Genomic DNA, 24,644 nt, shown 5'->3' with positions numbered 1-24,644 from the left:
GAACCCTTCCGCCGGTTGGTAATTGACATTGTAGGGCCACTGCCCGAGTCCAAGAATGGTTGTCGGTACATTCTCACAGCTCTGTGTGTCGCGACAAAGTTTCCTGAAGCGATAACTCTCAAAGAGCTCAATTCTCCTTAGGTAGTAAATGCCCTTCTCTCAATTTTCGCTCGTGTCGGATTTCCCTCGGAAATTTAGTGTGACAATGGCAGTGTCTTTACCAGCTGCCTAACCTATACTTTTTTCGAAAGGTGTGGTATCAAGGTCGTACACAGCTCGATCCATCACCCGCAGTCCAACCCAGTAGAGCGAATGCATTCGGTGCTCAAAAGAATACTGCGAGCTCTTTGCTTTGAGCGCAAACGCGATTGGGAAGCTTGCGTGCCTGCAGCTATGTTCGCTTTATGATCCGCTCCCCACGAGAGCACAGGCTTCAGCCCTGCGGAGCTTGTGTACGGCCGGAGCTTAAGAACACCGCTGCGAATGCTGCGAGAGTCGTGGGAAGGCGATGAGGAAGACCCAAACGTGGTCACGTACGTCCTTAACCTACTTCAAAGGATCGGAAAAACGAAAGATCTTGTAGAGAGCCACATGAAGGCAGCACAAGAATTGTCGAAAGAGTACTACGACAAGTCAGCAAAGAAGCGTACTTTTGAAGTGGGCAGCCAAGTAATGATACTGCGACCGTCTAAGAAAAATAAGCTTGAGGTCCAGTGGGAGGGGCCAGCGAATGTGGTATCGAAACTTTCTGATACCAACTACGAAGTTAAACTAGGTAAAAGGCCCAACAAAATCTATCATAGTAACCTGATGAAACCGTACATTCAGCGTCACGCTGTCGTGAATGTGATTTTGAATGGTTCGGACGAGGAAGGTGCAGAAATCCTGACCTCTGCGGATATGAAGGAATGCGGTTCGGATGCACTGTTAGAACAGGTTAACCTAGAACCACGTCTAAGCCAAGCCCAGAAGGAAGACTTGAGAACGATTGTTTCTGAGTTCGAAACAGTGTTTTCGGATCGTCCCGGAAAGACGACACTAATTGAGCACGATATCGAGCTAACGTGTGAAGAACCGATCCGTAGTAAGCCGTATCGCTGTTCTCCCGTGCAGAAAGAAATCATGGCAGGTGAGATCAAGCGAATGTGCGACCTGGGAGTCATAGTACCGGGTGAGAGAGATTACACATCGCCCTTGATACTAGTCCAAGTACCGGGAAAAGATCCCAGACCGTGTATTGATTACCGGCGACTAAACGTGATAACCCGGGATCAGACCTATCCAATATCAAACCTTGAGGAAAGGGTGGAGACAGTGTCAAAGTCGAATTACATATCCACACTAGACCACATGCGAGGCTATTGGCAAGTCCCCCTTACAGAGCGCGCCAGCCGCTACGCCGCGTTCGTTTCCCCATTCAGAACGTTCCGCCCAGTCATGTTGAGTTTCGGACTCAAAAACGCGCCATATTGCTTCTCCAATCTAATGGACCACGTGCTCCATGGTCTGTCCGAGTACGCGCTCCCGTATCTCGACGATGTCGCCATCTTTTCTAACACATGGGAAGAACATGTAGATCACTTACGAGTCGTGCTGAGCAGGCTGAAAGATGCCGGCCTCACAGTCAAACCTGCTAAATGCCAGCTAGGTTGTGCCGAAGTGACTTACCTAGGGCATGTGGTGGGGCGTGGCCGGCGTAGACCGTCAGAAATCAAAGTGGCCGCTATCGTAAACTACCCCCGGCCAACCACTAAGACCGGGATAAGGGCCTTTTTAGGCTTAGCTGGATATTACCAGCATTATGTAAAAGACTACTCGACGCTTGCCAGTCCTCTTACAGACGCACTTCGAAAGTCGGAACCTGTGAAGGTGATATGGGACCAAAAAAAAGAGAACGCGTTTCAAATGCTGAAACAAGCCTTGAGTGAGGAGCCAGTTCTAATGGCGCCTGATTTTTCAAAAGGCTTCATAATTCAGTGTGATGCCAGTGATCGGGGCATGGGAGCTGTGCTATGCCAAGAGGATGATGAGGGCAATGAAAGGCCAGTTTTGTACCTAAGCCGTAAGTTGACTTGCTGTGAAGAGGCGTACAGCACTTCCGAAAAAGAATGCGCCTGCCTGGTGTGGGCAGTTCAGAAGCTCGCCTGCTACGTCGCCGGTTACAAGTTCGTAGTCGAAACCGACCACTGCCCACTAACTTGGTTAAATAATATGTCATCTAAGAGCGGCCGGTTGCTGAGGTGGAGTATGATACTCCAGCAGCACAATCTTGTCGTTCGTTATAAGAAAGGTAAGTTAAACGCGAACGCAGACGCACTAAGCCGTGCGCTCTGAGCAAGGCTACCTTCGAACGCCTCGCTGTTTGCATTTTGTCACTTCGCAAACGGTTGTTAAGTTTGCTCGTAAATCGGGGCAAAATTGATGTCCTCATTTGCGCCTTAGTTGATTGTTTTCCTGCCCAAATGATCTCGAGGGACCCAATTTACAATCATTTCATTCCTTGTGTTGCTTGCGTTCGACACTTTGTTTGAGTTTATTATTTTAAGAGTTCTGGTATCCCACATGTGCCTCTTGTTGAAGAGGGAGCGAAAAGGGGACAGAACTATTGCTAGCGGAGTTTTTATGACCTTTAAGTCTGGCGTTTTGACGGGTGACGGAGGGCACTTGCTCATGTTGGGTGATGCCTGTTGTCGGTCGGTTCTTGGCAACATGCAGAACGATCAACAACCGATGCTGAGAAGCAAGCTCTTCCGAAGGACCGAGCGAAGCTGATTCAGGCACCTGGGCGACAAGGCGGAGGAGCAGTGATCCTGTCCTGACGAGCGGGACCTGTTCACGGAAAGGAGCCTGGGGCTACCTGCGGCTGAACACCGTACGAGAACTTGGAGGAGCCTGGCGTACGAGCGCGCCCCGCATCCGAGCCACGCGGAAGTAGCTCGTCTTCGTGGCGCATTGTCTGGCGGTGGTGGTGCTGCTGTGCCGGTGCCCACATTTCGATGGCTGGCTTCTCTGGAAACCAGCGCTGCGTGCCCGCCGTCGCTCAAAGCAGGCCCAGACTCTCTCGTACATGTCGCGGCTTGCAGCGTGAATCATCTGCCTCGCCGGCACCTGGCACGGACCCTTCCTCCTTCCCTCCTCATCGTCGGTACGAACTCCTACGACGCTTCAGCGGCCGGCCGCCTCTCGGCCATTCGTCTAATTTGAACGGTAGCCAGTGCCGTGACCTGATTGGAGGATTTCAACTGCTGGCTGCCGCAACGGACACCGGCGGCTATAAAAACGGAGCCGCGCTGAACCCCCGCAGCAGACGGGCAGCAGAAGAGCCATCACGTCGGAGCTATGCTCGCCGCCAGGGCCGCCCTCCTTCTTTCTGCTAGCCCGTGGTGCTCTTGGCCCTTGTATCATGTAAAAGCCCTTGTACATACTGCACATAAAAGTCCTTTGACTCACCGTCGCCTCGACCGTTTCCTGGCTCGGACATCCAGTCCCAACAGCGGTAGTATTCAATAAACTTCAATAAATAAATAAATAAACTTTTCGTACTGCAGGGCAGTGAAAGTCTTGAGCATGCTAACACCTTGGCACCTGATGCTAAGGCATATATGTCAAATAATAGTGTGAACTCATTCTTTTTCCGTCCAACAGACTTTGATGAACTATTTTCGTCTATTAATCTTATTAAAAATGGCAACTCGAAGGATTCGAATGGAATTCAGATAGGTCCTGTGAAGTATGTGCTTGACTTGATCTGCCCTGTCTTAACACATATCTACAATCTAATACTTTCAACAGGTGTGTTTCCTAAAAAAATGCAAGAAGCTCGAGTCATTCCTATATTAAACAAGGTGAAAGAAACGACCAAACCATAATTACCGCCCTATTTTAATACTGCCTGTGTTCGCCAAAGGCATTGAGAAATTAATACATATAAAAAACTCCGCCTCTCCCGTAACCGAGAGTAGAGTAAGCATGAAATGTTTACGGGCATAATGCGAAGCGCGCGCGGACACGACGAGACGCAGGCCTGACAAGAATGTATATGCAGCGCGTTCGAAACTGTCCGAAGTGCGTAGAGGCGAAAGCGTTTTCAGCACCACTTTGCGTATGTGACACTGGTGATGTTACCACTGGATTACGTCACACATAATTCATGACGAAGTAATGACAAATTACTGATTAGTGTGTAATGACTGATTAATGACTAAATACTAATAAACTGCTAATTAATGACGCTTAAGCTTCGCCTTTAGGAGTGGAACGCGACAGCGTGTTGTAGCGCTGCCAGGCAGTCCGCGGAACGCCACCACCCGTTCGGCGTGATGCCTCGTCCTTTGAACGCGACGCTTTTTGAGGAAAGGAAATTGCTTTTTGAGGAAAGGAAATTACGCAGTAATTCTCTGCCATCTCGGTGGACACCCGAGCTGCACCTTACAGGAAGGTAGGAACGCCACCACCGTTTTTTGAGGACAGGAAATGGAGCAGTAATTCTCTGTCATCGTGGTGGACACCCGAACCGCACCGTAAAGCAATTCATGCTTAAATATTGTGGCATGTATGTGCTTATTGCACGCGTTATTAGAAATCGGAAATTATAATTCCGTGCATTATCAAACGACAGCTCGACTGATATCTTGATAAACATTGAGAAGGCACTGGCAGCAGTTATTTTTTGTGACTCGTTTGGAGACCAACCGGCGCTTGCATGCCGGTCGCGTAGGAGGGCTTAGAGAGTCTCGTTAAATCTCGCTAAGTCTCGTACGGTGCCCGGATGTTCTCGTTTCAGAGCCCGGATTTCCGAGCAGGTCCAAGACATCGAGCACGTCTTCCGTGATCACTTTGCCCATCTCTTTGCGTCGCAAGGCCTGTGCGAGTGGGATGGGTTTGACGCTGCTGTAGACGCCTTTTGCGCCGCCCTTCCCCACGCGCCCGACGACGCGGAATCGGCTCTTTGCGCTCGCGCCACGCGGGAGGAGGTCTACGCAGTCTTAAGCGACATGAATCGCGCCTCCACACCCGGACCAGATGGTCTAGTCTCCGGGTTTTACTACACCTTCTTTGATGTGCTCGGGGACTTCCTCATGCATTTGGTGAACGCCTTCTTCGAGGAAGGAGCTAAGCCACCGTCTTTCGGTGCGGGCCGAATCGTGTTGATACCAAAGCAGGGAACAACGTCGTCATGCCCGGCGGCGTGGCGGCCGATAACCCTGCTCAATACTGACTACAAACTGGTCGCCTCGATTCTCGTCGCTCGCTTGCGTCTTCTTTTGCCAAACCTCGTTAGCCCCTTCCAGGCTTGCGCTGTTCCTGGCCGTTCGGTCTTTGCGTCGCTCACGCTCACGCGCGATGTGTTCGCATACGCACACGCGAAAGGGACTAGCGGGGTTTTTGTTTCCTTAGACCAAGCTAAGGCCTTTGATAGAGTAGAGCATCGCCACTTATACTCCGTTTTGCGGTGCTTTGGGCTGCCTGCCAGCTTCATTGAGCGCATCAAATCGTTGTACTCGGGCCTCACGGCCGAACTCTTGGTGAACGGGTCAGTCACCGCTCCTTTCCCCGTAACACGTGGCGTGCGCCAGGGATGCCCTCTTTCTCCAGCTCTGTTCGTCCTGTCTTTGGACCCCCTGCTGCGCAGCGTCGCCTCCAACGAACGCATCCGCGGCTTTCCATTGACAGGACAGGAAACAATCGTCGTCTCGGCCTATGCCGACAATATTTCAATCTTCGTCCGAGACACCCGGAGTTTTGAGGCCTTCCTGGCCGTATTTACTACTTACTCGGCGCTGTCTGGTGCCGAGCTCAACGCCAGCAAGAGCAGGGCGCTTCGTTTTGGGACCTTCAGCGATCCCCTCCCGGTGCCCATTCCTTTCGTGGACGGGGTCCGAGTGCTAGGAGTCCTTTTTTGAGCAGAGCGGTGTGTCGTCCCGGACATGGGATGAAGTTGTTGCGCGCACGACGAGCGCGCTAAGGATGGCAGCGCAGTTCCGGCCTCTCCATGGAGGCCAGGGTGAGCGTCATCAAGGGCCGCGCGTGCGCCTTTGCCCACTATGTGGCCCGCGTAGCAGTGATGCCGCGTCGTACGGCGGGTCGGCTCGCGTCCCTTGTGGGCGCCTTTGTCTGGGACGGTGGCACGGCGCAGGTCGCTCGACGCCTTTGCCAGCTGCCGCCTTCTAGAGGAGGACTCGGGCTGCCCTGTGAAGCCACCATGGCGCGTGCGCTCAGCGCCAAGCTCGTAACCACGCTGGTGGAGAGCGACGCATACCTTGGGCGTTCGCTCATGTTTTATTGGATGAGCACAGTGCGGCGCTTCTTCACCACTGAGCGCCATATAGGTCCACAGGCCGAGAGGCCTCTGCGCTTCTATAGAGCGGCTGCTGGTTTTAAGCAGTCTGTTTGTTCTGACTTGCCAGGAGTCGACCTGACTGAGACACCCGCGTCTCGGCTGAGCGAGATGATCGCGTGCGTGCGCCTTGGCGCCGACGACCAGCGGCGCACCGCAGTACGCAAGTGGCGCACGTGGTGCACAAGTCGTCTCCCTCCGCAGGTCCACGACTTTGAGTGGAGGAGGAGATGGAGAGTCCTCCCCACGCGCGAACGTCTCTTATCATGGGGCCTTGTGCCCAATGCCCAGTGCGCGCAATGTGGAGCGCGAGAGACAGCGCGACACACTTTCTTTGAGTGCCGTGTTGCCCGGATAATGTGGTGGCAGGTGTATCGGATGTTTTCAGTTCGTGCCGGGCCAGGCATCCGGCAACCATGGGATTATTTTGGCAAACTAGTGTTTATGTCCGCTATGTTTGTTTTGTGGCGTCGCCGCTGTCTGGCCGAAGCCCGGCGTCAACCGGCGACGGCTATGTACCCCGCGTTGCAGAGCCTGCGTCTCCTCATCTGGCAATACCTGTCTGAAAGGCTTGCAGCGGATGGGGAGGCGCGGTTTCTGCGACGGTGGCACACACGCTTCTTTGTCGTGCACGAAGGTCGGCTGGTTATGCCGGCGCTGCTGTATTAGCCGGGCCGACCCCCCCCCCTCTCTTTACCGACTATGCTGGTTTGTTCGAGGATGGTGGTGTATAATTTTGAAAGGGCCAATCACCCTGAGAAAGATCCTTGCCCCCCCCCCCCCCCCCCGTGCGTCGTTGCTACAGGAGGCTGATTCTTTGTCCAGTGTTCGTTCTATGCACTATAGGCTGTAATTTGTGATATGTACGGTGTGTTAAAATAAGGTCATGGTGTTTCTGGGTGGCCACCCACTTTGTATACATTTGTTTTGCCCTCAGTCATGAGTGTGTTTCCAATGTTTTGTTTGTTTGCACTGTTGAATGAACTTCCCTTTTATTCAGAGCCCGGATGACTGGATCTCGGTCTCGGCGTGACGTGACGTCACCACACTGCCGACAACGGGAGCTAAAAGCATTTCATGCTTAATAATAACATCACACCTACACCAAAATAATTTACTACATGACTTCCAGCACGGTTTCAGACGACATCGGTCCACTGAAACAGCTCTCCTAACTCAGAAAGAAATAATCATCGAATCTTATATGAAAAAGTGGTTAGTAATAAGTATATACATAGACTTTTCAAAGGCATTTGACCCAGTCGGTCACAGGATTCTCCTTTCCAGGCTTGACAAATACGGTTTCCGTGCACATTACCGAAATCATATTTCCAGCATAGGACGCAGTATACAGAACTAAATAGTGTGAAGTCATCTACACTACTCATTAAAGGGAGACTGAAGCACTTTTTTTGAAAATCAGGCTGACAGCGTCGTGCTATAGTTTCTCATGCTGCATACTGGAATATCGCACCCAAATAAGGCAGAAACAAGCGCGAATTGCTTTTTTTAGCAGAAATATGCGGCCTGTGCCGCGGGGCACGTCGTGCGGCGCGCCGCCGCCCGTGATTGGTCGAGAGAGGTCGTGACGTCACTTTGAGGACTGGAGGAGCTGCCGATGCGGATCCGGCGCTGCGTTGAGTGCAGATCGCAGCTTTCCGTGCTGTTGTAAAAGCGAATATGGCGACTATTTTTTTACTGACCTCCAAAGAAAAGGATACTACTAGTTTGTTCATTCCACGTATCACCTGAAACCAAAAAGACGGAAGCAAAAAATTCTACGCCTAGCACAAGCATACGCCAGCTTGAAAGACGCGTATGCAGACCATGCGTAAAAGGTGCCAGCACAACTTCGGCTCGTATTCTTGGAAAGGAAGGGGTGCGAACAATACTCAAGTCAATTACCACCACCGGACGCCTCTTGGCTCGCCCGAAAGAGCGTCATCCTAAAGAAAAGGCCCAAAGCGCTGTGTACAAAAAATCCTGTTCTCAGTACCCGGCGTTGTAGGTTGGGGCAAGAAAGTATTTCAAGGAAACGATGAAGCAGCATAAAGTTGATGTCAAAATTAGCGAAGCGCAGTGGCCAAGCACTGCGCACAGAGTAGTGACACAGTCATTGTGCGCTGGAAACCAATTAGCCAAATACGCTCACAAGGCTGCTGCTTCACTGGTGGCGCGTTCAGCAGATGCCAGAAAATATTAATCACTGCCTCGAAAACGTTCGCCCTCCCTAGATTTGCAGTTTAGGTTCAGTGAAGTAGCGGCCAACTATATGTGTGTATAAAAGCCAAGCTAGCTGCAACTCGCCCGCTGCCACAAATTGATGATGATACCGAATAAGGTTGCGAAACATGGTGTTTTTTTGCAAAAACTTGGTTGGCATTCATTTCTCTCTTAAATTTGCATCCAAAATCAGAACGTCGAACGCTGTCATTTTAATCGCTTAGCTACGATTAAACGAGATGCCGCAATGAAGAGCTTCGATGCTTGCTTGCTTGGACACATCGAACCGAGTATAAAATCACTAACCGAGCCTTGCTGAGCACGCCTCAGGTGGTCTGGCCACACCCAAGCTGAGGAGAGCGACACATGCTTGAGCCTCTATAAGGTTTCTGCAGGGGCTAAGTGTGCATGTTTCTAGTTTTAGAAGAGGCACTTCTTCGGAATGGTGACACGCCTCTCATGCGCGAGAAAATCGAAGGAACTGTGTCATGGTTCAGCTGCGCCTTTTCGACAGAAATCTCCAGAGATCAGACTGGGGACAAGCTCTGCATGTAGCCGTTCTTACGAAAGTGCCTCGAGCAGAGTAGGCTTACTTTAGTCGGCTTGAATTCTTCGTCAAAGCAGCGAGCGCTTGCGCTGCGAGCTTATGCCATCTTGCGGAAAACAGTGGAAGATGACACAGTCGCGGCCGTAGTTGTTCATGGACACGAACGCATAGTAGTACCTCGTGTTGAATCTGATTCTCAAGGTCGGCTGACACGCTTTGTACATACGTCAAAACGCACGCAGTACGAGGAACAACGTATGCAGCACGAGAAACAACGCGCGCTGAAAGCTCGCTCGGGTGCGCCGAAGTCTTTCCGGCTCCTCAACGTGACGTCACGTTGGCCGACATGGACGAGGTTTCCCTCTCCGCTGCTCTCCTCTCCTGCTCTCGCGCGGGGCGCGGGAGATTTAAACATCGCATTTTTAATTGGTAATTGCGGCACTGTTTTAGCCAAAATGAAAAAAATAATTTCACAGACGTGATCAGCAATGACACTACTTCAAAACCTTAAAAAATTATCTGATTCGAAAACCGCCTCAGTATCCCTTTAAGTCCGGGGTACCGCAGGGGAGCATTCTAGGACCGCTGTTATTTTCTATTTATATCAACGAATCTGGTGCACAAACAACGCACAATTTGTATCCTATGCAGATGATACATGTTTTTATTACAGGTACATGCGAAAGTGACATCGAACTCTGTGCAAATAAAGTGCTGGCCGACATTTAGACATGGGTTGATGCAAATGGTCTTAGAATAAATCCAAATAAAACCAAGATTGTGCTATATTTGCCGAAGGGAAAGCGCATTTCCGAGCCACTTAATATACGCCTAGGCTCAAATATCTTAGAATTAGTAGAGTCTGTGAAGATCCTTGGTGTAATCTTTTTAATGCGCTTAACATGGAATAAACACATAGAACATGTCTGTTCGAAAGTAGCCTCAGCAGTAGGAGTTTTGTGCAGATTAAAACGCATGCTTCCCGAAAAACTTAAAATTATGCTGTGCAATTCCCTACTGCTGTCTTTACTGCAATATTGTAACCTCGTTTGGGGCACTACTGGTGTCACAAACTTGTCTAATCTGCACTTACTTCAGAAAAGGGTCTTGAGATGTATAGCAAATGTTCCTTACCGTTATCCTTCCCGTGATCTCTTTTTGCGGTATGACATTTTTAGAATGTATAGTTACAGATTACTGGTATGCTTCAAGACATCTGTTAAAAATAATGATAACATCATAGCGGAAATTGCGAAGCTGGAAATAAATGAATCTTGTCACCGTACCCGTCATAGCGAAAAGTGGAATGTGCCCACACCACGAGCAAACTACTGCAAAGAATCTTTGTCATTTACACTCCCCTCTTTGTTAAATCGTTTGGAGCAAGAGTCATTCGACCTTTTTTCTAACCCGAATTCTAACATTAAGTTATTTCTATCGTCTTTACCTATGTGAAGTGTGTAGCATGTTTTTAGACTTTCCTAATTAATGTTTATTGATGACTACTGTTTATGTCTATCCACATTCATTTCCGAAACTTGCTGTGTGTTGAGTGACTGCTCAAGGGTTGCTAATACTTGTGTCTTCCTTTATTTATTTTTTTTTCTTGACCTGTAAACACTTGTGCCACAAAAGTATCTGTATGTCTGCCAATTTGTAAGGGGGCAGGACCTGCGTCAAGCCGTTGTCACGGCTTTTTGTCCTGTCTCCTCCTTTGCAAAAGGAAATAAAAGAAATTTAATTGAATTGAATTCTTTTGGGCTTTGTCCAGAAGGCCAGACCAAAATTCCAAATTATCCGACACAGTGCTGGTTGCAAAGGCTGCCGCCGCTATCAGATTAGTAGAGCTCACCTGCTCCCCGCGGGCTACGAAGATTGCTGCTACCCTCGCGTCTGCATTCTCCCCTTCTTTGAATTTAACAGAACGCTCAGGCCTCTCATCGGCTACTTCACATGCAGTTTTGCATCGAGTTTCAAGTAGCGCTAGCTCTTCGTACAACTGCCCACCGACGTTCCCTTCAAAGAAAATCATGTCGTCAAGCCTTCTTTTCTGACAATTACATTCACCAGCTTGCTTCCGCACTTCTAGTAACGAAACATACTGTCTCTCCTCCATGCTGATATCTAGAGGGGCAGATGCATTATCCGAATCCCCCAGTTCCCAACTTGCTGCAAAACCCATTGCAGCGATCTCTGTTAGCTGATAATCTGTTGGAGAAACTTTTGCAGCTTCCGGATCTGCCTAAAGCTGTACTGGGGCCTCAGGTTTGTATAGAACAGGTTCGTGGGAAATTTCGAAATGCTCTTCACAATCAGCTCTCTCTGTTTCTTCCTGTAGCCACTCTCTTTCTGCCTGCTCTAATAGTGAGAGTGTTTTCAGGTGTTATCAACTTGTTTACACCTTCGGCTACATCTGCTGCCACTGCGCAGAGTGTCAGCTCCGGCTGAGTAACCAATTCATCTCTGGCAGCCAGCTTACCTTCGCCTGCTATTGGTGCCTGCTCTAGCTCTTCGTCGAGCGTTACTACTGCCCCAGAGTTAGCGCCAACCTGCTCTGGCACAATGCTGACGTCCTGTTCACAAACAATACACTCAGGTGCCTCCTGGGTCTGCTCTATCTCAGCTTGCTCTGACAGGCAGTGCTTCACAGGCGTGACTAACACCCCTATGCCCTCAGCCATCTCTCCTGGCACGGCACACACGGTTGGGCCCTGCTGCCTAACCGCTGCAGCTTTCACACCTATAGCCATTGGCACACAGGTCATTCTCACCACGGGAACATCCTGTGTTTGCTTTGAGTTCGGACAGTCAGTAATGAAATGCCCAAATTTCATGCAGTCAAAACATTGAACTGCAGCAAATAACCACTCGCTATCAGCTTTCGTTTCCTGTCTTACTTTCATTTGCATCTGTGCAAGCTTTGTCTTTTCTAGCTTTCAACTTCTCAATTTCAAACATCTGCTCAGCCTTCTGCTCAACCTCCACGCGTCGCATAATGCCTTCCCGATTATACTGCACGGCAGCCATCTCCCTTTTCCGTGCTATCATTTATAGCACGAAAACACTACACCGACACGGTGAATTCGGAGAAAGCAGAAAGGTCTCCTACCTTGTCTCTAGTTGCTTACCTCTGCCACGGTAATCTCGTCGCCCTCAGTGACGACTGCGGGCTCCTCGATGCGGATGAGTTGAGCCTCGGCTCTCGCAGCAGCTCGCTGACTTGAACCTCCCTGACGATGTCGCCTTGCAGCTTGAAGTTTCTCGATGCGACACCCCGGTTCATTCAGCAGCTTGCTGACCTGCCTCGTTTGACTCGCTGGTCACCTGGTTCTTGTCTTGAACCTCAACGTAGACGCCTGGTTCCTTCCGCAGCTCACGGACTTGGCACCTCCATGACACGTCGGTCGCCTGGCTCCTTCAGCACCTCGCTGACTTGAGCCTCCTACATCCCGTCGACATTGACCAGCAGTCTCCGAAGCTTCCATTGTCACTCTATGATGCTGACTCACGCCCCTCCTTCAGGACGTACCGCTCTGCAGCTTGTCCACCGACTTGATCTTCCGCCCCTCCGTCAGATACCTCGAGCAGAAAGACGTAGCAAATCCTGTCTCGACTGCGACAGTTGACATCCTGGCGGGAGGGGTTACACAAAGGAAGATACAAGCAAGGAGAGAACATATTTACACTTGACTGACTTGACGAAACCAGCCCTCGGTCCTGCCCAAACGGCTGGTTTTAAACCCCATGTCCCCGCCCTCGCTGGGGAGAATAACCAATCAGGTACTGTACAAACATCCACCAAATAACTTATTGGGGAAGGAAAACATCACCAATCAACAATTTGGAAAGGATAACACAACCAATCAATGATTGGGGAAAGAAGGTAACTCATCGCGACACCGTACACATATGTACACTTTCTACCACCACGATTTCGGATAATTATGCTTTCCTGCTGCGAGTTTCACGAACACTCACTTTCCCAATGTCTGGTTGACCCAAGTTCAAGGAAAGCCACTTCAACCCATCTGTTCCGCATCGTCGCTCCTCATGCCTGCAGCTAGCGTGGCAATATCCTGTTGACCGCGCTTCAAGCTGTCAAAGCACGCCGCTGCAGACATGGGACAAAAGCCACGCACTGTGACGCGGGTCCACCTCGCCGCAAGCATGTGCACACAGGATGCGACCTTATGAAACCGTCCCTGAAGGGAGTTTGACCTTTCCCGTAATCCTCCGCTATCCGGCGCCCCCCCGGTATCCCGCTGGGTCGAGCTCACCCCTTCTCTGCGGTTGTGCGGAGGGCCCAAGAAAGAATGTAATGGGCATTCCACTAACGCGAACCGGATGCGGCAAACAATGTACAGCACCGCGAACTTCACTACTGGGTGCCCGACGTTCTAAATTTACCCGCATCATTCCCTCCAACCCGCCTGCTTGTCACTTTACCGACCGGACATGGCCGCTTCCCGGCCTATTTCCACCGTTTTGGGTTGGCGTCTACGGCGGAGTGTCCTTGTGGGCACTCTGTCGGGAACGCCACCCATTACCTAATGACATGTTCCCTCACAAAATGCCTGGCGCAGCGGCTCCTGGGAGTCACGGACAGGGACGGCGCTTGGCGCGCTGTTTGGCGGTGGTGGCTTGACGACTGCCAGGCATCGGCGGTCCTGGTCTGCATGGTTGCTGAGATCAGTCATGCGCTCCCGGACCGTGTTCGCGCGTCCCGGGCACGCACTTGATCTGTTCGCCGAACCACAAACCTCATGCTTTACACTTGCGCGGCGGAGTCCAAAAGCAACCACCACCGCGGCGGGAATCGGGATGCGCGCGTTCAGAACAACGTGATGCGCCTACTCCTTCCTCAGTTTTTTTTTGGGGGGGAGATAGAGGCATGTCCGTGAGGCGCCTCTCCTTACCAGTTTCGCGCTTGCTTGCTCGGGGGGGCCTTTCTGGCCACATAAGTGGACACCTTTGTGTCCGCCCCTCCGGCAGGCGCGTGCTGTGGCTTGTGCGCGTGAATGAGTGTGTGTTTGGGTCTTTTTTCTTTTGTGTGTTCTCTCCCTTCTTTTTTTTATACATAAACATGTTTATCGCAATTACCCTTTTCAGTGCATACCCACACATTACCTTCTTCATTACTTAATTTCATCTGTACCTTCTATTTCTAATTTCCCCTTCTCTACCATTATTTTATTCTTATAACGGTCCCTTACTATCCTTCTATACACCTTGTGTTTACAAATATAAATTTTCTTTTTCTAGTAACCTAAGAAAAGGGACCTCATTCACATTTTCCTATTACTTTCTACTGTTCTACTTCTGTTTCTGTTTTCTTTTTCGTTTCAGATCTGCTTTATCCTCCTGCCCTTCCCTGTTCCTTCTCCCAACCACCAGCTTAATCACATCATACACATTTTTTCAGTTCTCTTTCTGTGTTTCTTTTTTTCTTTCTTCTTTTGGGCACCTTCATACCACAGTAAAATATGTCTGTCATCAATAAATCAGCTCACGGGATATTTCATCCCTCTGTGCTCGCTGCGCCCTTAGGACACCATTTCAGTTACCGTGCCCACATTTTATTTTTCAATTGGCTTTTTCCACAAAATTATGCTTTTTGGCCACATGGGCCCTTTTATATCTGATTGGGTTAAGCCTGTTGATGCTCCGCAGGTGCAGGCTATTTCTTATTCCGCTTTATTGTTGCCCTTTCTTTTGATTTTAGCATGGAATGAGACTTCGATTGGGGCGACTAAAGCAGGCCTCTCCAGCGATCCTTTGTGGCTGGATCGCGGTTGCTTGGGCCAGCATCCCTGAGGAGCTTGTAAGTCGCTCTTTTAAGAAATGTGGCATCTCAAACACACTCGACGGGACGGAGGATGAGTTCTTATGGGAAGACATGTCCGACAAGGGCCTTTCTGAAGGAAGTTCTACGGACAATGACTAAACATGAAGAGCACGGAGTGCAATGAAAATAAAGGCTTTCGAAAAATTTCTCTCGCTTTTTTCCATTTTTGCTACCTTCAAATTGCACCTCGTATTATATGCGGGTCCGTATTATATTCGGGTTTTTTACGGTACGCATATGAAAAGCCCACAGCTGTAAGATCATGTCAAGAGGGGAAAAAAATCTTGGTGCTCCCTAGCTATACTTGCCTAAAGACATACATGATCTGTTCTGAAAGTAATAGGACTGGTTTTTTCCTGGGCGAACGGGCGGACGAGAGGCGATCTGCGCGTGCAGGATCGTTGAAGGGGGATATTAGGAATGCTGGGGAAAATCGGCAGTCGGCTCTCGGCCGTTGAAGAGAGCAGGTCGCTTGTACTGTGAACCCCTGTCGAAACGTCTCGTCACGCAGAATCATGGAGCGTTTACCGGATCAGCGATACGCGATCAAATTTTCTGTAACCCTTGGTAAAACGGGCAAAGAGATTCACGACATGATTAAGGAGGCCTATGGTGACGCTGCCATGGGTAGATCAGGTGTTTTTTGTGTGGCACAAGCTGCCCCGAGAAGGTAAGGAAAGAGTGGAAGACGACGACCACTTCGGACGCCCTTCGACCAGCAAGACGAACGAAAATGTGCAGCGAGTGAAACATTTACTGAACAGTGATCGTAAGATTCGTATCAGAATGATTGCTGATGACTTGAGCATTCCTCAAACCCAAGTTTTTGAGATCATGACAGAAAACTTAGCCATGAGGAAAGTGTGCAGGAAGTTGGTGCCGGGAGTGTTGTCAGAGGAGCAAAAGGCCAAACGGAAAGCGACCTGCCAGGATCTTCTTCATCATGTGAATGAGGACCCCGATTTTTTGCCCAGCACAAGGCGGCAACGCTGCCTCAGGACCCCTACAGCCCCGACTTGGCCCCGCCAGACTTTTTTCTATTCCTGAGAATAAAATCGACACTCAAGGGGAAACGTCACGGATCGGTAAAGGCGGTTCAACAGGCCATAACGAAGGAGCTATTTTAAATAGCATTCCGGTCCAGGCGTTCCTGGAGGCGTACGAAAACTGGAAAACTCATTGGCAGCAGTGTGTAGGTGCGGAAGGGTGCTACTTTGAAAAATTCTAATTGTTTGTACTACTCTCTTGAATAAATTTTGTTTTAAAAAAATGAGTCCTACTACTTTTAGAACACACCCTGTATATGAAGCAGTACGAAGGCACTTTCGGTTTTAATGTCAGCATCCTCTCAAGCATTGCGTAAGAAACGAAAAAAAAAAACAGAATTTCAGCCCCATGGTGGACTTATCATATACAAGGTTGGTTTATGGGGTTTAACGTCCCAAAGCGACTAAGGCTATGAGAGACGCCGTAGTGGAGGGCTCCGGAAAGTTCGACCACCTGGGGTTCTTTAACGTGCACTGACATCGCACAGTACACGGGCCTCGAATTTCTCCTCCAAAGAAATTCAGCCGCCGCGGCCGGGATCGAACCCGCGTCTTTCGGGACAGCAGCCGAGCACCATAGCCACTGAGCCACCTTATCATATACAAGGTGCGACACAAAAGAAACGAGACTAAGTGTAGAGCTTGAAAAAAAGAGTGGAGTTGGCAACAACTGTTTTGCAGCGTCATCCCACAAACCTCCTCTATTCATGCGGCCAGTTTCGACAGAACCAATAACGCCAGTTGGGAGTGCTGCGTCACTGAGTGAACACGTGCAAGTGCATTCTGCCAGAAAAATGTCTGATGTAAAAACCGAACAGCAAATCAACATCAAGTTTCTCGTGAAACTAAAATCACACAGAAACATTTCAAATGTTAACCGAGGCTTATGGAGATGAAACTTTGCCTCGTGCGTGACTGTTTGAATGGCATAAGCGGTTCTCAGGGGGAAAGGACAGTGTGGAATATGATGAACGTGCTGGGTGCCCAAGGTCAGCGATTACAGACCAAACATTGCCAAAGTTCGTGATGTGATCCGCGGTGACCGAAGATTAAGGGTTGGTTAACTTGGATAAGGAAGCTGATCGACGTATTCTAACGAACAAATTACACCTGAGGAAGATTTGTGCAAAGGTTGTTCCAAAAGTTCTGTCCAATTACCAAAAAACAGTGCCGAAAAGATCTGTGTGTGGACATGTTAGAACGCATTGCAAACGAGGCAAATTTGTTGGAATCTGTTCTAACATGCGATGAGACATGGATTTTTACCTATGACCCAGAAAGTAAGCACCAGTCAATGCAGTGGAAGTCTCCAGGATCCCCAAGACCCAAAAAACCACGCATGTCAAAATCAAAATTCAAGGCAATGTTAATTGTCTTCTTTGACATTAATGGAATTGTTAGGAGAAGGTAAGTGACGCCAACCAAGTAAAATACAGGAAAAACACGACGTTTCGGGACCGGCTCGGCCCCTTCTTCACGGTGTGACTTCTTCCCAACCAGACAGACTTCTGTCGAATGTTTTCTTTTGATTAATGGAATTGTAATGATTGAGCGGGTACTACATTGAAGTACTTTTTAAGACTTCGTGAAAAAATTTGGAAAAAAAGGTCCCAGTTGTGGAGTGATGGATGGCTGTTGCATCAGGACAATACACCCGCTCACATGGCCCCATCTCTCAAGCAGTTTTTGAGCAGCAAAAACATTACTGTGATGGGGCATCCTCCCTATTCACCTGATTTGGCTCCATGCGACTTTTTTTATTTCCTAAAGTTAAGTCTTGCTTAAACGGGACCCATTTTACCTCAGCTGAGGAGTTTCAGGCAAAACGGAGAATCTCCTGAAGGGCCTTCCAAAAACCTCGTTCCAGAACTGTTACCAGCAATGGCAGCATCAAATGCAGAAGTGTGTGAATTCTGAAAGTGACTACTTTGAAGGTGATAACGCCACAGAGAACTGATTCTGTAAGTACAATAATTTGTTGGACCAGTCTCGTTTTTTTTGTGTGTGTCACACCTCGTATGAGATGAAGTTGTCCGAGAACTTTGCGGTGACAAGAAGCACAAGAAAGATCGACAGGTTCGCAGACCTGGGTGCATTCACTCCAGAGTGTGATATAGAGTTACATATGGCCATGGTATGATGATCATGTTCCAGCCTCTATCGGGATCACGGCATCAAATTCTTGGAGTGTTCACATCAAGAGGAAACGCAATGGCTCCTTTGCTGTCGATGATAACCCTGGAATCTGTATTGCTGTATTGCTTGCAAAGAATGCTGGCCTCCGAGTTGACTATGTCACAGGCCTCTTGGAACCGCACTGTGTGGTGGACAATTCGAAAACAGCAACTACTATCAAGTCATCTGTGCTTCATCCAGCTGGAAATGACCGACACCTTTTATTTCAGTCTCTAATTTTGCCACATTCCATGAAATGTGTCAGAAATGGTTTTGTGAAAAAAGGGTACAAGACACTAGAATGCCATGTAGATGCAAAGCCAATAAGAAACGCACCCGAACTTAACAAGTGGCACAACTACTACGAAGGTGATGCCCAAAATCATGTAGGTGCACATTAATCCTAACAATTATGAAAAAAATGGAAGTTAATTTCGGCTTCCACCTTTTCAGCCAGAAGTGCTGTGGGGCCTTCTGCAAAAATCAGACTGAGAAATCTTACTCATATGGTGACCAGACAGGAGAGTTTGTCAACTTTATGCATGAAATGGTTGTCATTATGACATCTAAAGTGCCCTCAGATGCATTAAGGCCAAATCCAAAGAAGAGGTGACGTTGAAGGATGCCCTTGAAACATCAAAAACGTAGTTCTGATAACAGTGCTTCTCCTCACAGAAATCGGTGCTGTCTGTCAGTGAGACAACACCGACATATCTCCTCAGCTTGCATTCAAGATGTGATCACAGCTCTATCTGGAGAAAAACACCTAAAAAGAAGCACAGGAAATCCCAAGCCCTGACGACACTGCTAACCAAAGGATCCCAGAAATCGCAGTGGATGTGGAAAATCAAGGAACCGAAAACACCAAAAGCTCCCCAAAGTTTGCGATTTCGGCGAACGATAATTATGATGTTGGCTAGCCACAGCTAGAGGCATTCGTGAGCTTTCTCAGACGGCGCAATTGTGCAGGAGGTAGGCACTGAACAGAAGATTATTACTAAGTGAAGAGACATGTTTGATATGCTAAAAGAGTTTTTTGTTAAAAGAAGTCTCAGCTGCAGCAAATCTGTAGCCATTTGCTCGGATAGGCTGGAGCAGATGACGAGGCACGCAATAGGATTCACAGCCTGATTCAGACAAGCAACACCAACATTTTGTATATACTTTGCACTTTACACAGGGAAGCCCCAGCCTCAAGAGAGCTCAACACTGATTTCACGGTAGTCACAAGCCATAGTGTGAAAATAATGAACACAATCAAACCGAAACCCAAGGCCATTCGTATTTTTAAACTGCTTTACAAAGAGGTGAGTGCAGCACCTGAACATAAGTTGCTGCCCATAGAAGGGCATTCGCTGTCACGTGAAAATGTCCTGAAAAGGACCTTCCACCAGCAAAATAAGCTGGCTGCTTTTTCTCGGAGGATTCAGCAATAGTAGAGCCATTTATACAGTGCTCTTTTCTGGCATGGTTAACCTACCTGCCTGCTGAGCGGTTTAAGCACCTGCACAATTTAACTCAAAGCTTACAGGGCTGACAGGCCACCCTCGTAAGCCCTCCAGACCAAATGAGGGGATTCTGAAGCAAACAGCAGTTCTGGCTGTGCTGCATGAGCTAAGAAGATCCCACTCCCTTCGAGAGGCTCAGTGAATATGAAAACAGACCTATCCTGCCTTCTGTCGCATACAGGTCCATCATCACCACCACAGCACACTCAGAGGTCAAATTAGCTAGCTACTTCTCAGAGGTACACTTGCGTCTCCTTCTCATGCCGATGTATCCACTATCAATACTGACAGTGCTGATGTTGAAAACGGGTTCCATGAGCCCGGGGCCAACATTGCTCTTGAAGAGAAATGTAAATGTCAATATCAGTGACATTTTGCATGGGGACTGCTTCACTGTTTCAACACCTCTTTGACAGGGCAGTGGACATGTTACTTCCCTTTGCAACAACATATGCTAGTGTGCAGACATTCCCAGCCTTTGCCTATATGAAGAATAAACATGGCAGTCGTCTCCTTCCAGCAGCCAAAATGAGACTGGTTTCAAGTGTTATTGAGCCAGGCATTGGCTTGCTGCTAAAAACAAAGCCGTCCAAAAAACACGTCACACTTATATAGGTAATCATTATCTGCGCAAAGAACTTTCTGCAACATTTGCAACTCTCGTTTTCCTATAAGCAAATGCACCAAACAATGCTGGTGGATGAGAGCAGGAGGCATTCCTTGAGGCAAAATGCCCGAGAGCCCCCTGCTTACAGGATGGAAAAACTTTCAGCTACTTCAGAAAGGCTTACATCTCAGACAGCCAGCTCAATGTTGACCAGGCCACACTTTTGACACTAGCAATGAGCAAGACTTATGGCAGCTAGCTCGGTTGCACTCAAGCTCGGACATGCATTGGCAATGTTGTCAAAGTTGGAACCATCAGAGGAACACAGAAAAAAAGTCGAGAGATGCTTACAGGCAGCACATTCAGCGCAACAGGTGCTGCAAGAGGCGACTCAAGGAGAAGGCCACTCTCCGCTAGCTTTAAGAAAACCACTTTCTGCTTAAATTGGCTGCAACAACCTTCGTACCAATGTTATTTAGAAACACCAAACATGGACTGGACTCACCAATCGATGGCCAGGGAAGCATGGAGCTGCTGCTAAGGACAACCAGTGCTGTCACTTGCCCCTGCAAGTGGTGGAGGGGGGGGGGGGGGGGGGGGGGGTAGAGAGGTCAGTAAAAAGTGCATGTCTGTCCTTCACATGGCATGCACATGCATTAAGAATCAGTGTTATGCAAGATGTTGGCAGATTTCAAAGCACAAATGGGCATTTCACAAAAGTCTTTCACTTGTTTTTATACATGCAAGATTCCTTCCACATACAAAAATGTCGCATCTGACCACAAGTTTTCGACATGCACTGACAGAAGTCACAGGGCTGGAATGGTGAATAAGTTGATGGCTTTTCTGGTGTTGATCAGCTAAAAAAGTTGGGTAAGTTGGTATAGATTCATGGTGGACAACAACACGGCAGGATACAGAAAGGAGGGAAGAAACAAGAAGGCGGAACAGATGCTGACATGAACTGAGCTTCATTAGAGGAAAAGAATATATAGCACATACAGACCACTAAAAAACAAAAAAGAATCCCTCCAAACCAAGTGCCTAACCAACAATGCAGCGCACATATTTCTGTGGGGCTGTGTAGACCGGACGCTGCGTTAACATTAGGCTCAAAGAGCAGTTCGATTCAATTGACAGTGACCCGTATAGTTCACGCGTAGATCCCACCCTGCACAATCACTGATTTGAATGCATCCATTTATTTAAGCCCTGTCGCTCCTCTCATACATGAAGACCCGCTGGCCAGAGAAATAATCGAAGCTTTTCACATTCATATTACGAAGTTTGGTTTTTATGGGATTTAACGTCCCAAAGTGTCTCAGGCTATAAGAGATGCACTAGTAAAGGGCTCTGCTCTGGAAATTTCAACCACCTGGGATTCTTTAACACGCACTGGCATCGCACAGTACACGGGCCTCTAGAATTTCACCTCCATCGAAATTCAACCGCCGCGGCCAGGATCGAACCCGCGTCTTTCATGTCAGCAGCCAGTGCCATAACCCCCGAGCCACCACGGCGGTTATATCGCTAAGGGTGCCTGGTAAGTCATCCACCAATTGTTGTTTCCCAAAACGCGTTACATTTCTTAGCAAATGCCTATTTCAGCTCGTAGCAATAGAAGAAAGCTGGGGTTTAACATCGCTTTGGGGTGTTAAACCCCATAAACCAAACCAGAAGAAAGCTTAGCAGTGCTTTCTTTCACAGGCAAGGGCTGCTTGGTGGCTTTCTTTCTTTTGGCACACGTGCACTGCATTGCTGGCTAGGTGCTACATTTGCAGGGGTTTTTTCTTTTTCTTATTGTAGTCCATGACGTATATATTCTGCTTTTCCTGTAAAAATGCTCAGTTGACGCGAGTGCTTGTTGCGGCTTGTTTCTTCTCTTCTGTCTCTATTCCACAGCGCTGTTGTCCACCATGAAATTTTCTGCAAAAACTGCAGAAACCCAGCACCCTTTTCACCATCTGTTCGTTGCATGGTACAGACAAGCCCTCCAGGAAACTGACTAGCTACACGCTCTTAAACCAAGGAACAGCAAATATGAGCAAATACTACATAATATTTAACAGCCCTCAAACTCTCCCCCGTTCCTCAAGTTGTACGGATAACAGTGATAGCTTGGCACATCTTTAGGGAATGCTTGAAGTACATTAGGTAGGCCTTTTTGGTTTTATAAAAGCGAAATGTGTAGTGAAAGCGTTCTTCAATATTCCTGCTTCATATCTAGGAAGCTAAGTCTAGTCAAATGATAACTCTGTGCTAAAACACCGAGGAGAACTTCCGACACCTTGAAAATACACGACAGGCAGATATGCAAGGCTTTTTCCCCAACGTTGCACTTGAGCTACCAGACACACAATATTGGAAAAATCCAAATTAGTTTCAACCAAATGGGATTCTTTAATATGCACTGACAATGAAGAGCACCCGGAAATTTTTGTGTGGCACGTGAGCTCACCCAAAATAGGGCACAGCCCGATAATGCTGGTGTGTGAATTAGAAGCATCCTCTGCCTTAAATCCTGTTAAGTACTATTCATTTCTCGAGGAAAAATGACAACCCAAAGGTAAAGCACGACCATATTCGGCTACATCGATACACCGTAAATATTTTGTACGGCGATCAAGTTCAAAGGTATTCCTGCGACACTTCAAGAACATCTATCAGCTTCGCACCAACAAACAATATTGCTTCAAAACAATAACGTCCCTAGTTCCTGCTGCCTGCAGTATATGCCCTTTACACCTAACTGCACGGAGACCATTGAGCCGCAGCTCTCTACCACAACCCCTGATCAACGCAACGCCGTTGCTAACGCCATTGCTAACGCCATTTCTTCCGCCCTTATAATCACAAGGTTTTCAAAGTCCATTGGGTAACATGCACGCGTAACTATGCCTCAACTGATGACTTACGAGCTCCGTACCCTGCCACTGGAGCCTTTAGAAGCTTCGACACAACTGCACATGCATTCTGTACATTTGAAATGAAGTATCACTGCCGCGATTACGCAGCGAGAGACTATCCACAACAAAATCTGTACCTCACGGACCGCGCTGCCGCAAATTATATAACTACAGTCAACGTAAGGAGCAAGGACCTACCTAAATGTCGGTAGCATACTTGTTTCCGGACACACCACATATACTAACTGCTGATGAGCAAGCAGTGCATTGTCATGAGCGCCGACAAAGCGAGGTGCGGTCCGTGGCCGACCGGCTCCCCGAATAAGCGCCAGCGGGGTTCACCCACCCGCCTCCTCGGCAGTGGCACCTTGGTCTTCCGACTTGGCAACACAAATACGCGGCAATTTCTCATGCTGTCATTGCCTACAATTTCGGTAGCCTACGACGCCAAAGCATAAAACAAAACGCGTAAACGACCGCACTCAACCACGTGCTGCACAACAAAAACACGCCACTGCGACGCTAGCCACCCTATCGACGCGTGGCTGAAAATTGATTAAGCCGAAAGTCGCATGTGCCTCCTGACTTTATCAAAATTGTAATTTTTGTTTGCAATTAGTACACTTAGAAATAATTTGAGGGTTTTAGAAACATAAATTCGCTCTGGCAAATGTGCACAACAAAACACGCGGATTAATAAAAAGGGCGCACTTTTTAAACGTAGCCAAACATTAGGTTGTTGTGCATATTTTTATTTTGGGCCAGTGAGATTTCAAGTATAGCTTGTTGTCCCCTTAAAGTAGAAGAACAGATCATCCATATAACAAAATTTCCTAGGGAAAAGGGGACAGAGGGAAGAGCGATGACATCACGTAAAAGCAGCAGCAGCTAAACATCACGCACATCAGGTGTCCGTGGGACTCACCCTCATTACTCGCCTCTAAAACGTCTCTCAAACTTATCGCTAAACGAATCAAATAGTGAGCATTAAAAATTATTCGAAACGAATCGAATACGATGTAAGGTTTTCGAACAGTGTTCGAATCGGGCACGCCATAGTTTTCTTCGACGGCTGTTTCAAAACCAGAACCCACTCTAGTCGCGCATCATGCTGCCGCGATTATAATAGTTAGCTAAGTAGATAGATAATTATCAGAGTAATGATAAGTGTCACTTAAACATTAATTTCTTTTTTGCTCAATATCTTCGCATTAATTGATCATTTTCTTCCTAATAGTAAATTACTTTCTTTATCTTCTCCAGCAATCCTCGAGTCGTCTGTTTCTACTTTTCGAAAATGGAATGGAGCGAATGGAGAATGTCATGACCACGGTGGTCATGACTATTCCGAAACCCTAGTGGTTATCGGATGCCTGTGGCGGCACCGTGCACTGGGGGTTGGAGGGCCTTACACTAGATAAGAATATATTCTATGCTTTCCCTGTCTTGC

At 48.2% G+C, this 24,644-nt stretch overlaps 1 protein-coding gene and 1 pseudogene across 2 annotated transcripts in view; one reads left to right on the top strand and one right to left on the bottom strand.

The window, feature by feature from the left end:
- Window positions 1-23,696, bottom strand: part of LOC149362389 (uncharacterized) — a 139,593-nt pseudogene extending 115,897 nt beyond the window's left edge. The window contains exons 1-3 of the transcript XR_016288995.1: window positions 23,393-23,696; window positions 20,794-20,854; window positions 12,236-12,737 (exon numbers count right to left, since the gene is read on the bottom strand). The product of XR_016288995.1 is annotated as an uncharacterized LOC149362389 (transcript). The remainder of the gene's footprint in view (window positions 1-12,235; window positions 12,738-20,793; window positions 20,855-23,392) is intronic.
- On the top strand, window positions 458-20,547 carry LOC149362390 (uncharacterized). Its single transcript, XM_089568289.1, has 2 exons — window positions 458-1,209; window positions 20,437-20,547. The coding sequence occupies exons 1-2, from the start codon at window positions 484-486 to the stop codon at window positions 20,545-20,547; spliced, it is 837 nt and encodes a 278-aa protein (XP_089424415.1). The 5' UTR covers window positions 458-483.
- Window positions 23,697-24,644: the final 948 nt, after the last annotated feature.

Source organism: Amblyomma mixtum, chromosome 2 (assembly GCF_055824585.1).
Source record: "Amblyomma mixtum isolate Tamu chromosome 2, ASM5582458v1, whole genome shotgun sequence".
NCBI lineage: Eukaryota > Metazoa > Arthropoda > Arachnida > Ixodida > Ixodidae > Amblyomma > Amblyomma mixtum.
The sequence above is the reverse complement of the archived record's forward strand: the minus strand, read 5'-3'. Positions and strand labels throughout refer to the sequence as shown.